At 37.3% G+C, this 12802-nt stretch overlaps 1 protein-coding gene across 1 annotated transcript in view; it reads left to right on the forward strand.

Annotated features, from left to right (window-relative positions):
• Window positions 1-435: 435 nt before the first annotated feature.
• The window catches only part of LOC121407881 (rotatin-like), a 58990-nt gene continuing 46623 nt past the window's right edge, over window positions 436-12802 (forward strand). The window contains exons 1-8 of the mRNA XM_041599116.1: window positions 436-592; window positions 4664-4851; window positions 5576-5774; window positions 6731-6889; window positions 7792-7882; window positions 9466-9580; window positions 10908-11061; window positions 11911-12073. Of these exons, the coding sequence (XP_041455050.1) occupies window positions 538-592; window positions 4664-4851; window positions 5576-5774; window positions 6731-6889; window positions 7792-7882; window positions 9466-9580; window positions 10908-11061; window positions 11911-12073 (1124 nt within the window). The 5' untranslated portion in view covers window positions 436-537. The remainder of the gene's footprint in view (window positions 593-4663; window positions 4852-5575; window positions 5775-6730; window positions 6890-7791; window positions 7883-9465; window positions 9581-10907; window positions 11062-11910; window positions 12074-12802) is intronic.

A 12802-nucleotide genomic window follows, 5' to 3' on the forward strand; every position in this document is an offset into this window, starting at 1 on the left:
GTTTTCTTGCTTTAATTTGTATATAAAATTGTACGAAACAAATGTTTTAAATGTTGGAAATGGAAATAAAAAATTAAAATGAAATTCATACATTATTTTCTGTATGCTTTACACTTTTGTAAAATTTGGGTTTATTCTGTGTGTTTTTTTTACCACACTGCTCACCTTAAGTTTTATATAAGAAGTCGATGACGAAGTGATGAAATAAGTGGGAATTCGTTTCTTTAATTTTTTTTCTCATTTTGTTCTTAAATCTATTTTCGGTATAAATCTATATCTGAGCCGGCCTATACTGTCATGAATACCGTCTTTGATTTCATTTCCCAAAACCTATAGAGATATATCTCTATGCCAAAACCATAAGCTCTCCAACAGAGTTATCAATATTGATAACTCTACTCTCCAAAATCTAGCGCCCTCAGTGTTGTCAGTTCAACATTATTCTTTGATGGCGCTTCGTTCAAATTATTGTAAACATACAACAATCTCTGGTGATAAATTGTGAATAATGTGTTTCTGTCATATGAAAGGATTACAATGGACGATCCAAGGGATAAGGCAACAAATTTGAATCATATATTTGTGAAGTTAGGTGAGTGAAACTTTCCTTTTCAAGACTTTCGAGTTTCGACTTTGACTTGAGTGTGCTTGGAGTTGGAGAGAGGAGTACACGACACGGGTTTTCATACGTGGGACTGAAGTAGAACCTTACCGAGCTCAGCCTCGGCTCAGGTTGGCTGGCGCTGGCCACCGGCCCTGGGGCCTGGGCGGTAAGCGATGAATTCCAATGACCGGAGTTAGAAATGAATATTCATTATGGATGACGTATTCTGTTGAATCCCGGGGGTGTTGAATTTCGGGAATTGAAGAGTCATAGCCATAGCAGTGTCATAGCGCGCGTAATAGTAGTCTTGAGGACGCAATGATGATGATTTTTTTAGAGATGTCATATACTTCTTCATCATTGACGTCTTGACACTCTCTCCATAGTGTCTTCAGCGAATGACCAAAACAAAGATGGATTCCCCCAAAAAATCCATCTTTTTAAACCGAACTCACTAGAATTTTGTTAATTTTATTAATTCTTACACCTTCCTACGCCTAATGCGTAGGAAGGTTTTAAATATTACTTTAAAAAATGTAAAAAAATGAAGATTTCTTACCTAACTGATGCCGCGTAGACCCCTCGTTCCACATGTAAACAACGGAAATACAATAGCGTCGACCCTTGAACCGCTTATGTATGACGTACTTCCGGAAAGCAATGCCGTCTTAACGAACAATTTAGAGATAAAAAATCTTATTTAACAAATATTAAAATTTATTTCGTGATCATGAATAATTTATATATATTGATATAAATTATTTATGATCACGAAATAAATTTTAATCCTCAAAATTGGTGATTTTTGGCCAGTATCTTTTTTCTCACACGTATTATTCATGGCCGATTTCAAAATATCGCATGTGATCGGTTTGACCTGCGATCTGGATCTTTTTTTTTACATAAAATGTCACATTATAAAAGGTAAATTACATCCAAACTTACGAAAAAATATATAAAATTCAGACCACAGTTACCGCTAATTCCTTTCATATGATGATCAAAACATAGTCATCTTCGATCCTTTCGTTGGTCAACGTAAGTTGCCATCTTGGATGACATCATCGTCCTTACAGACGTATTTACCAGTCGCTATATGGTGCTGCTGCTTTGCGCTTGTAGATGTGCATGCATTCAAAACTTGTCGCTGGCATTGATTGACCAGGATATCAAAAATTTATTTGTAAAGCCTTGATAAAAGCACAACTCATTGAACGTAGAGGGCAGCAACACATGGCTGCCATTTTTTCCTCTCCGGTAGAAAAATAAAAAAATAAGCAGGCCTCTGCAAATTTATTGTAGTCCCACATGTAAACTTTCATGTTTTTTTTCATGCAACATTAACAGAAAACGATTGTTAGTCGTTTTACACTTGGTCAACACCATGAAAGTCTACATGTGGGATACACAATAATAAAAAAAATTTACCGAGTGTAACATCATCATAAATCAGAGTCAAGAAAGAGCTGAATAATCTTCATTTTTTCGGTAGTTTCCAACTAAAAACAATTTCAAGGTAATATGGAAAATAGATGGCCATTCATGTATTTTTGCAAAATGTGAAATTTTAGCCACTTTTGGTGGTTTTTTGGGGGGGGTTTGCATCGGCCAATTGCGCGAGATTGTAGCGCATGCGCAGTCATTGCACCCATAGAACATAAGATGCGATGGCACGGTTTTTCGAACAAGGTACCTAGCGATAAATTATTGGTAATTGGCGCTGATTTTACATCAGCTTCCTCTGTTTTTTTACTGGTTTGACATAATATGAGAGATAAGTTGTGATTATCCAAAAGATATTGAAATTTAGATGGTCTACTGATATTTTATTATTTTATTTCCAAAACAACCACTTGCCCGATCAGGCAATTGACTTTGAGAAATGCTTGCCTGCACATCATTTTCACTTGCCCTGGGCTAGCGGGTTTGTCACGCCCTGAAATAAGGAATAAACCATCGGTAACTTATATTTTCGATATTTTCTTTGTATACAGTGTATGTATAGTATCAAAAATTCTAAAGAAAGTCTAATGAAAATAGTGGGCCTTCATTCAAGATAATACAATGTCATTTAAAATTAAAAAAAAAATAAAAATCTAGACAAAACCCGGTCGCCCGAATTGGTGTACCTGATTACACATGCAGGCTCGCACTAAACACACTACCATCAGTGAATGGGGATTATAGTAAAATGTCAGAAATTATTAAATAATCCCTAGAAATGATGGTTATTCCAGTCTAGGCCTGCACCTGCCTTGGGGAGCTTTAATTTATGTTTATTTCGCACTGGGTCTGGGAGCTCCGCCATGCCTCGCTCCAGCAGATGAAGGCTGAAGGGGTTGTTGCTCAGCTCAGGCAGGCACGGGCACATGATATGAATACAAGAATCTCAGATTCTCAGAGTTAGCCTTGACTTGAGGACTCTGTGATGATATTTTTTAATATTTTGATATTCTGGTATATTTTTCTTCACGAAGCCTTGAAATCCTCCCCATACATCATTACATGCCTAAGTGACACGTATAAACATGGATGGATTTCCCTATGATATCTGACTTTAAACCTACAAATCACATAAATTTTTTGCTTTTTCTTTTTCTATAGGGTCTACACCTTCATACCCCTAATGCGTATGAAGTAAGAAGGTTAAAAAAAGAGGTTTCTTCAGTACCATAGTATTTGCGGTGTTTACAAATGGATTGAGCCTGAGGGATCTACACAAGATCGGTCTGGTATAGATAGATAAAATGCAACAAGTTTATGTGATTTGTAGGTTTAAAGTTGATATCCTAGGGAAATATATCTGTGTTTATATGTGCCGCTTAGGCATGTATGGGCAGGGTTTTAACCCTAAAAAGACGGGGGGGGGGGGCTGATTCAGCCCCCCCTCAACATTTTTCGCGATAAATACACCGCGCTAAATTTTTTTACCGCGTCGCTCACTGACTTTTTACTTTCAAGTCTCGCGCAACTGTTGAGACCAAAATTGTGACCCCCGGGTACGAGGTTCGGAAATTATACAATATTTCGTAAGTGCATGCACACCCAAAATTACTCAAATACGTGAATTTGTGTACAAATCCAATGCATATAGTGTTTTTATCCAAAATTCATAAATGTATCATTATTTTTCCTTTTACTGCTTAAAATCAATTAATTTTATCTTTTTTATGGTCCAAATAAAGTCCCCAACAATTTCCATTGAAAAAACAATAAAAAACAAAAAGTCGAAAAACAAAGAAATACATAAGAAATTTAGAAAACAATAGAATACATAAGAAAATAAATGTGATGTTGAAATTTTGTTTAAATAAATTTGATCAGATGCCTATCTAGAGTATGTGAAACAAAAATTAGAATTTAAGGGTATTATTTTAATAATTACAGCAAACTTATGATTTTACGCATAAATTAGCATAATTAATGAAACATGAGATTTTTGCAGAATTTGATGTTATAGTTTTGTAGGTAATGCCATGGGTAACGCGTGTGCCAATTTTCGTCGCGATCGCGCGATCGACCGCTGAGATCATAAGGGAGGGCTGAATCAGCCCCCCCCCAGTCTTCTTAGGCGTTGAAATAGCCCAGTCTATTTAGGGTTAAGGCTTCGTGATGAAAAAGTATATGTCAAAATATTTTTTAAATATCATCATGTCCTCAAGGCTAGGTATTTCTAGATTTTTTTAAATTAGAGTAACAACATCTATTTGAAAAAAGAAGCTGCTTGAACAGTTTTGCAGCCATGGCCCATTTTGCCTTTGGCATGGCAGGCAGTGCAGATCTGCCAGATTCAGGCATCTGGATCAATTTAACTGAATGAATTTAGACTGGAACGACTGTATTACAGCTCTGATCTCTACGTCATCTTACAAATTCTCAGTCAGACATGGCTTCGCTTGGCCTTCACCGTAGTTTTGATTTGGACTGAAGTTAGTGACAAAAAACTGAAAACAAATCATTAAATAATAATATCCAAGTCCTTTGGAAGCACAAAGGCACGTGTGATTAATTTCTTGAGAATAACCATTCATTCCTTCACTATCACAATGTGTCTTACAGGTCATGAAATTGAAGAGATTCGATGTAGAGCTTTAACCAATCTCCTGTGCAAGCTTGAGCATCGGCTCATTGAGGAGGCTGACCTGGTCCAAGAGCACCACCTGTTGATCCGTTTGTTGGAATGGTTTAATTTCAAGTCATGTCCTCAGAAGAAAGATGTGCTGCTGCTGATTCAGAGACTTGCAAAGGTTGTTTTAAAACTGGGTGATTTCAAGTTTGGTGTTGATCTTTTGGTGGTGGTGTTAGGCCAAGGTTTACTACAACACAGCACCAAACTTTAAGTTTCGATATGTGTCGAGCTATCAAAAGTATCAATGTGTTTTTGATCATAGTAAGTGCCAATTTAGGCTAGGTATTGGAGCTGAGAGAGAAAATCTTATCTGTACATCAAACACCAACACCAGACTTGAATTTACGTTGTCATTCTAATAATTTATAGATCCATGAGTAACAATTAATATGCAAAGGCAGTGATGACCTGCCCCATATGAATCAATAGTCTTAGATTTATGTATATATTTCAAAGGTGTTGGACTGTGTTGTTTTTATTATTTGAAGCACGATATGAGGATATACATGTACATGTTAGTATCTTCCTGCTAAAAAAAATTGAAGTCAAATAAAGACCATCAGATTGAAAATAATTCAAAGAATTATTTTTCATCAAAAGTGAAGAATCTCCTATATATATGTCTACCTTATCATTTATTTTTGCTTATTTGTGGCATAAAATTATCAAGGAGCTTTTTGTGAGTGTTGAGATGTTATTAAAAGCAATTTTTGATAATTTCCATCAAAATAAAATACAGATACTGCTGATTCCTGTTTTTAACATCAAAGTTGCATAGATATTGCCTTTACCTGTAAATATGTAAACACCTCATATAGCACTATCACATTATTATTTCACAGCACCCCTCTGCCTCAGAACACTTGGTGAAGATTGGAGCTGTTCAGTTTCTCTCTCAGTTGAGGCAAGACATTGAGGATAACTTGCAGGCATCCATCGATGACATTCTGGAACTCCTACTCAGTCTGCCCGGGGAAGTCACTTCCTCTGTGTCCTATGAGCATTGCTTCTATGAGGCTCAGACAACAGGTCATAATGGAGGTACATGTATATGTAGAAATGAGGGATTTTTTGTCTCACTCTATTATTGTGCTGTTGTTCGCTGCTGTTGTTTACCAATATTTTGTTTAAGAAAGACCGCATTGCACTCTGTGCTTGATTATAATGATGATGTTGATGATGATAATTTAATTTTGGTGATTGATTTTGTTGTGGTTTGTGGTGGTGGTGATGATTGTAATGATAATGGTAATGTTGAACTTGTCAAGGCTCAAATTCATTCGTCAGCCAGATTGTGATAATAGTATGTTAGATGAGGATGATATTGATGGCATGGATGATGATGATGTCAGTAGTGGTGGTGGTGATGATGGTGATAATGATGTTGATGATGATGATGGTAGTGGTGGTGGTGGTGATGATGATGTTGATGATGATGGTAGTGGTGGTGGTGGTGGTGGTGATGATGATGATGATGATGATGGTAGTGGTGGTGGTGGTGGTGGTGGTGGTGATGATGATGATGATGGTGGTGGTGGTGGTGGTGATGATGGTGATGATGATGATGATGATGATGATGATCATCATCATCATCATCATGGTAGTGATGGTGGTGGTGGTGGTGATGATGATGATAGTAGTGGTGGTGGTGGTGGTGGTGATGATGATGATGATGATGATGATCATGATGGTAATGATGGTGGTGGTGGTGATGATGATGATGATGGTAGTGGTGGTGGTGATGATGATGATGGTGGTGGTGGTGAAGGTGGTGGTGATGATAATGAGCATAATGATTATCAATTTAGATTATAGAGGTGAGATGACCAATATCAATTCAGTTCACCTTGAAAATGATGATTAAAAAGTTAGCACTTAGCATACACTTTGAAAATTATTTTTATTGTTAGTTTTTGTTACGGTGTAGAATACTTTTTCGACAAGACCCTTGGAAGTAATTTTGCATTGAATGAGGGAATTGTGAATATTTCTTCCAGATGTTATCCAAGATGCTTCATCCATTCCCAAAGTGTCTCCGAGATCCTTGACACTGACACCAGACATGGCCAATGGCTACTTTCATCTTGGATTGCCGTCTCCAACAGGTGCACTGAAGAATAAATCAAGAAGAGCGATCTTACAAGAACAGTGTCCAGGTAAGAGGGAGCAGGAAAATCATTTGAATTATCTTGATGAGGAGGAGGAGGATAATTATGATGATGATCATCATAATGCTTGATGATGATGATCATGATCATGTTGTTGATGTTAATGATGATTAATGGTGATGGTGCTAGTTATATACTCTCATTATCAGCTTATGTAATACTTGTATAAATTTTGTAATGTGTTTTTATGATGAGTGTTGAATGAATTCGAATATGAAAAATATGAATCTTCATGATGATGATGGTCATGATGTTTAAATTGGTGGTATTGGAGGTGATGTATATTTATCATTGAATATGATGTAGTGATCATGAAGGGCCAATTACACAAAGTTCTGCAAATGACAGATCAATTTCAACAATTGGTAACTCATATTTACCAAGGCAATCTATTCTGAAAATAACGCTGTTGATCAATCCTTAAGCTTTTTGTTAGGTTGCTCATGTCAACACTGTGTTTTTCTGTCCACCCTGAAATAGTATCTTATTTGAAATTATTTTAGTTTTTTTATTCATGCTTTTTGGTTAAACACCACCAGCAACACTTATCACAAAACTTTGTTTTTGTGTGTGTGTGTATTTGGGTTATGTCAGACGTGTATCAATCAGATATGATTATTTACGTCTGGGACAGACCTTTAACGTCACCATCCGAAAGACGTGACCAGGGCTCGAACCTCTGCATCAATTTGTAACTTCCCCACAGCTTGGATTACAGGTGCACGTCACAACGCCCAGTCATTTTTATTTGTATTTATTTCTGTACTTTTTATTTTTAAAAATATATTTTTTTTACTGTGAGTGAAATATGCATTTCTATTGTTATCTGATATACTACGGCATTTGAATATGTTTTTGGGATTTTTGGTCTTAAATTGTTATAATTTCAGGTAGTAAAGGAATATGTGGAGTGATATTTTCTACATTCCCATGGTTACCCCTGACTGCTACAGATGTCCATGTCCTTTCATCAACAAACAAGTAAGAGATATTGTTTTTGATAAAGCAGTTATACACATAACAGAATCCAATTACTTGCTGTCAAGGTGTACAAATATTATTCGTGGCAATGTAAGACCTAGTTTTTATGTTCAGTGCTTGTACAGCAACATGGTTCATTAAATATGAATATGCATGGAGCTTGGGGATTATTATCATGGACATAAGCTGGCTAGTTAGCTCCTAGCCAATGGTGCTTCATAAGTTAATGTTATTCACGATGATCACCAGTATAATAAGCTATTGCAGTCTGGTATAGAATACCAATATTTCTCCAGGTTGAACTCTTATTGGGCAAGATTTATGATGTCATGACTTTTTCTGTGCAACTTAGAAAATGTTTCTCTGTAGCTGTCTGGACCACATGTATGATGTCTATCATGCACTGAAATTCTTTATTTTCAAAACAAAATTGTCTTTCTCTGGGTGTGGTCTATTGGTTAAGGCTCGCGTCTTTCAATCTGAGGAATGTGGGTTCGATTCCCAGCCATGGCATGTTTTCCTTCAGCAAGAAATTTACCCACATTAAGGGTACCCGGTAAGAAGAAATTCCTTGAATGCTCAAGCGCCCAATCATAGTTAGCCGTGCTGAAGCCGGAGTAGTAATAATAATAATACCAACATGCTTATATAGCGCATATCACTGCCAACTGCGTCCCTATGCGGTTAGTATTACCCTGGCTTTTGCTCATAGCCTTTTACAGCATGGTGGCATTTCAAGGAATAAATTCCTGCCATTTACCCATTCACTTCACCTGGGTTGAGTGCAGCACAAAGTGGATAAATTTCTTGCCGAAGGAAAGTCAAGTGCAGCACAAAGTGGATAAATTTCTTGCCAAAGGAAATTATGCCATGGCTGGGATTCAAACCCATGACCCTCTGTTTCAAAGTCCAAAGACTAATCCACCGGGCCACAATGCTCCACTAACATAATAACATAATCATGTTAAGCAGAGCCTGCTGGGAGAACAGTTTCCGGATTTGAAATGGATACCCTGGGTAAAATATGACATTATTATTAACCATATCAGGCATCTGAGCAGGGCAACTTTGAAACATTGTTGCCTGCTTAAGACTGGGATCAAATGGCCGGTCAATAAAAATTCCAATTGTTCATCCACGGGCCCAATTTATTGTCCACTCAGGAAAGCCAATGAGAAAATGTGTGGAAATGTAGCGGGCAATGAAAGCCAGCGCTAATATCCAGGTATTCAACGCGTTTTTGTACGTGTCCTTGAACCGCGCAGTGCTGGATACTGTGTCCCTAGGCCAGGGACGCGTCATTTCAATTACGTTACAGTGGTTCAGAGGCCTAGTCTGTTCAACATGAGAAACTAGATTCTCATTCTAAAAATTTAAAATATCTAAATTTTAACGATTTTTGCTCTAGATGTCTGATTTGGTTAATATTGACTGGCCTGGGGGTGAAAGGACATATATCGCCCTCACTAATTTGATATCATCCTTGTCTACGACTTGGGCGATATAAATCTAGTTTGAGGGATATATGTCGTATCGCCCTGAGGCCAGTCAATATTGCTTTATTATTATTATTATTTCTCTAGCTCTCTGTGTAGTTCTGATGTCCAAGTAGTAATCACATCCTGTGATTTCATTAATGATGTTGTACTCCATGACTTCCCAGCTGAGATTTTTCTTCAGAGACCAAATATCATCCAGGTAAGGATGAATATAAATCATACATTTCATTTGCAATTGTTTTTTCTTTTTCTTTTAAAGGTCCAACCCAAGCTCAATCTCAAAATGAGTTCGAATAGAATTCAATCAAATGACCACCCAAATGTTTGTATGCATGAATAAAAAAATATTTGCCAAATGGCTCTGGAAGAAAATGTGTACTTGCTGAGAAATGAGCAAAAAAAAACCCACAAAATTCCACCAAATGTTGGGTATTTTTCCAAGCAATATTAATAAGTAATATTTAATACCATGTCCCATGTTTTGCATTTCTGTGTTAGTGATCATATGTGTTGTCATTTTTTAGCTAAGATTTCATGATTTCACATTGATAAGCTTATGTAAATATACCAGATGTTGATCTATGATAATATGGTGACAATCTTGATTTTGGGGGCGTCGTGGTCTAGTGGTTATGACTCTCTTATATCAGAGGGACGTGGGTTCGAATCCCAGCCGTGGCATGTTTCCCTTCAGCACATTGTGCTGCACGTGACCCAGGTGAGGTGAATGGGTTCCTGGTAGGATCTATTCTTTGAATGCTTTAGCGCCAATACGGCGGCTCAGCTACTGCCAATATGATACCAAGTATCGAGCGCAGTAGAGTATATGCAATTATAGTAGCTGCATTATACAAATGGAACATAGTACCATTATTTTAAAGACTTTCTCATGAAATAATTGTTTGCTGCAAATACTTTGTTTTACTTTTAAATAAAATTGAAAAATCATATTCGGATAAAAAGTTTATAAGCTGTGAAGCACAACAATGCCATGCTTTGGTTGGGGTCTTGAAAGTATATGTTGTTTCATTGTAGCTTTTAAGTAGATTTTACTGTTTCATATTTGATAGCAATATTTCACATCTTGTCTTCCGACTCAATTAGAATCAATATCTTGTGATCTATTACAACTATGTAGTTTAGGAATTTAGAATAATTTGAGATTGATTGAAATCAAGTGCAACTAGAACCTCTTTATATCATAAGGCCATAATGATATGGTACATGTGTGTTGGCTTAGTTTGTAGAGCGTCCGTCTCACAACCGGGAGGTCGGGGGTTCAAACCCCGGCCGCGTCAGACCAAAAGACGTTAAAAGATGGGAGTTGCTGCTACCCTGTTTGGCGTTCAACGATTAAAGGGATAGAGCCTCGTCGATCTGGCGCTGTACAGCGGCTGCCGGGCCCACGATCAATTGGGCAAAGCAAATTTTGGAGTATTTCATGTCTACTTCGAACAATAAATTATGGATTTTCATCATTTTTTTCATCTTAATAAAAAGAAACTGTTTACCTAATTTCATTTCAGAGCCTGCTGTCTCTTCTAGCCGATCACCGCCAAGATGACGAAAGCAAGGCTCGTGTTACCCAGCATGCCGTCTATTGTCTGACTAACATCTCTATACTGCTTATGGCTCGTTTCCAGTTCTACCATGATCCTGCCCTCTATTGTCCAAAACAAGGTAGTCTGTTCCCATTCTCATTCATTGAGCATTCTCCAAGTAATTGTGGCTGTGATAAATGATTTTCTTTCCTCATATGGCATTTCTTTCAGTAGGCATATGTTTACTTCTCTGCATATGGAACTGTGTTCATGAATATGGTTATATGTAGCCACTTGGTCTCATACCATGGAGATCATCCACGGTATAGGTTGCATGGGCCTATTAACATTGGGAGGGCAACAGATATTCATTCCAGCCAACCCATTCTCCTTTTTTTTTTTAACAAAGATTGACAAAGTGTATGAATATGATTGTCCATCTTATACTGATTCTACGGAGGATAACTACTGAACTTCCTTTTCCCAAATTGGAACGATATATCTCACCAACTTTGGAACTATATTTGACAGGCAATGAATTTGATCCCTCATTAGATGTCTTCATAAATGCCAATCTAAAATGAGCTGTTCGAGGGACACTTTTCTGGTCAGATGTGGATTGTCAGATATATATCCTATCCACTGGTAGTAAACATTCAACCCCTGAATCTTGGTTGTATATGCCATTTTTGTTTAATCATCACTTGCTCTGATAACTCCTTCGGATAATGCGTATCTGATATGTTGAATTAAATGCTCTATTTTCAATGGCTATCAAGCAAAAATAATCACATTCTGTCTGTCATTAGTGTTTCCATACAGGAACCCGTTTCATAAAAGATTGTAACTAACTTGAAAATCTTGATTGTGATTGGCTGCTGAGCCCTCTTACATTGCTAATCGCCATAATGACAAGGTACCATACTTGAGTCTTTATGAAATGGGCCACTGATGTTTAAACTGTTCAATTTTATCATTCTTTCTGTAGAGTTCTTATCGAGGACCAATTCAACAACATCATCTGTGGGAGGAGAGCAGTCCCATTCCACCATCCAGTCCACCTTGAGTTCCGAGTCTAGGCCCTCTATCATAGGAAGGACCAATAGGCGTGTGAGTGGTGATGGCAGAGACTGGGATTCCCACAGCTCTGTGTAAGTAAATTCTTATTTCATCTCATTTATTTCATTCAATTCAATTCAATTTATTTTATAATCATGTAATTGCTGAAAAACATAAAAATTGTTGTGTCAGACTCTTGAGACATAACATAGTGAACAGTAAGTTCATGGGATAAAGTATGTCACATTGGGAACATAAATCACGAATAGATGAATACTGTACGTCAGATACAGAAGTAGTACATCGATATTCAATTGAACAATACACAAACATGATGAATACAAATGAGTTGATAAAAATGACGAAACAACGTTAAAGTAAACGTTCCTTGATTGATTATCTGAGGGGGTAGCATCTCGCCACTGAGGGTACATGCAAGCAGCGCTGTGTATTGGCGTTTGTCGTCGATACCTTTGATCTCTACCTGCCTTCCCCCTTTTCATTCCTAGTCCAGTTGCCGAACGGAATGACCTTTACTGCCGTTTGGTCACAGTTGATGACCAGTTTATCTGGGATGTTCTCACCTGTGGTGTGCCACTGTAGTAGCACACTAGAGTCTACACTGATCCATTTAGAATGTTCACCCTCTACTACTACTACTTCACATTGTTTACATCGGTTGTGAAACTCTTCAATCCATGATTTAGTCTTGCTTCTTATGCCATAGCGCCAGAGTTTAAGCATTAAACTCTTACATCGGTTGTGAAACTCTTCAATCCATGATTTAGTCTTGCTTCTTGCGCCAGAGTTTAAGCATTAAA

The sequence above is a fragment of the Lytechinus variegatus genome, chromosome 2, assembly GCF_018143015.1.
Source record: "Lytechinus variegatus isolate NC3 chromosome 2, Lvar_3.0, whole genome shotgun sequence".
Taxonomy (NCBI): Eukaryota; Metazoa; Echinodermata; class Echinoidea; order Temnopleuroida; family Toxopneustidae; genus Lytechinus; species Lytechinus variegatus.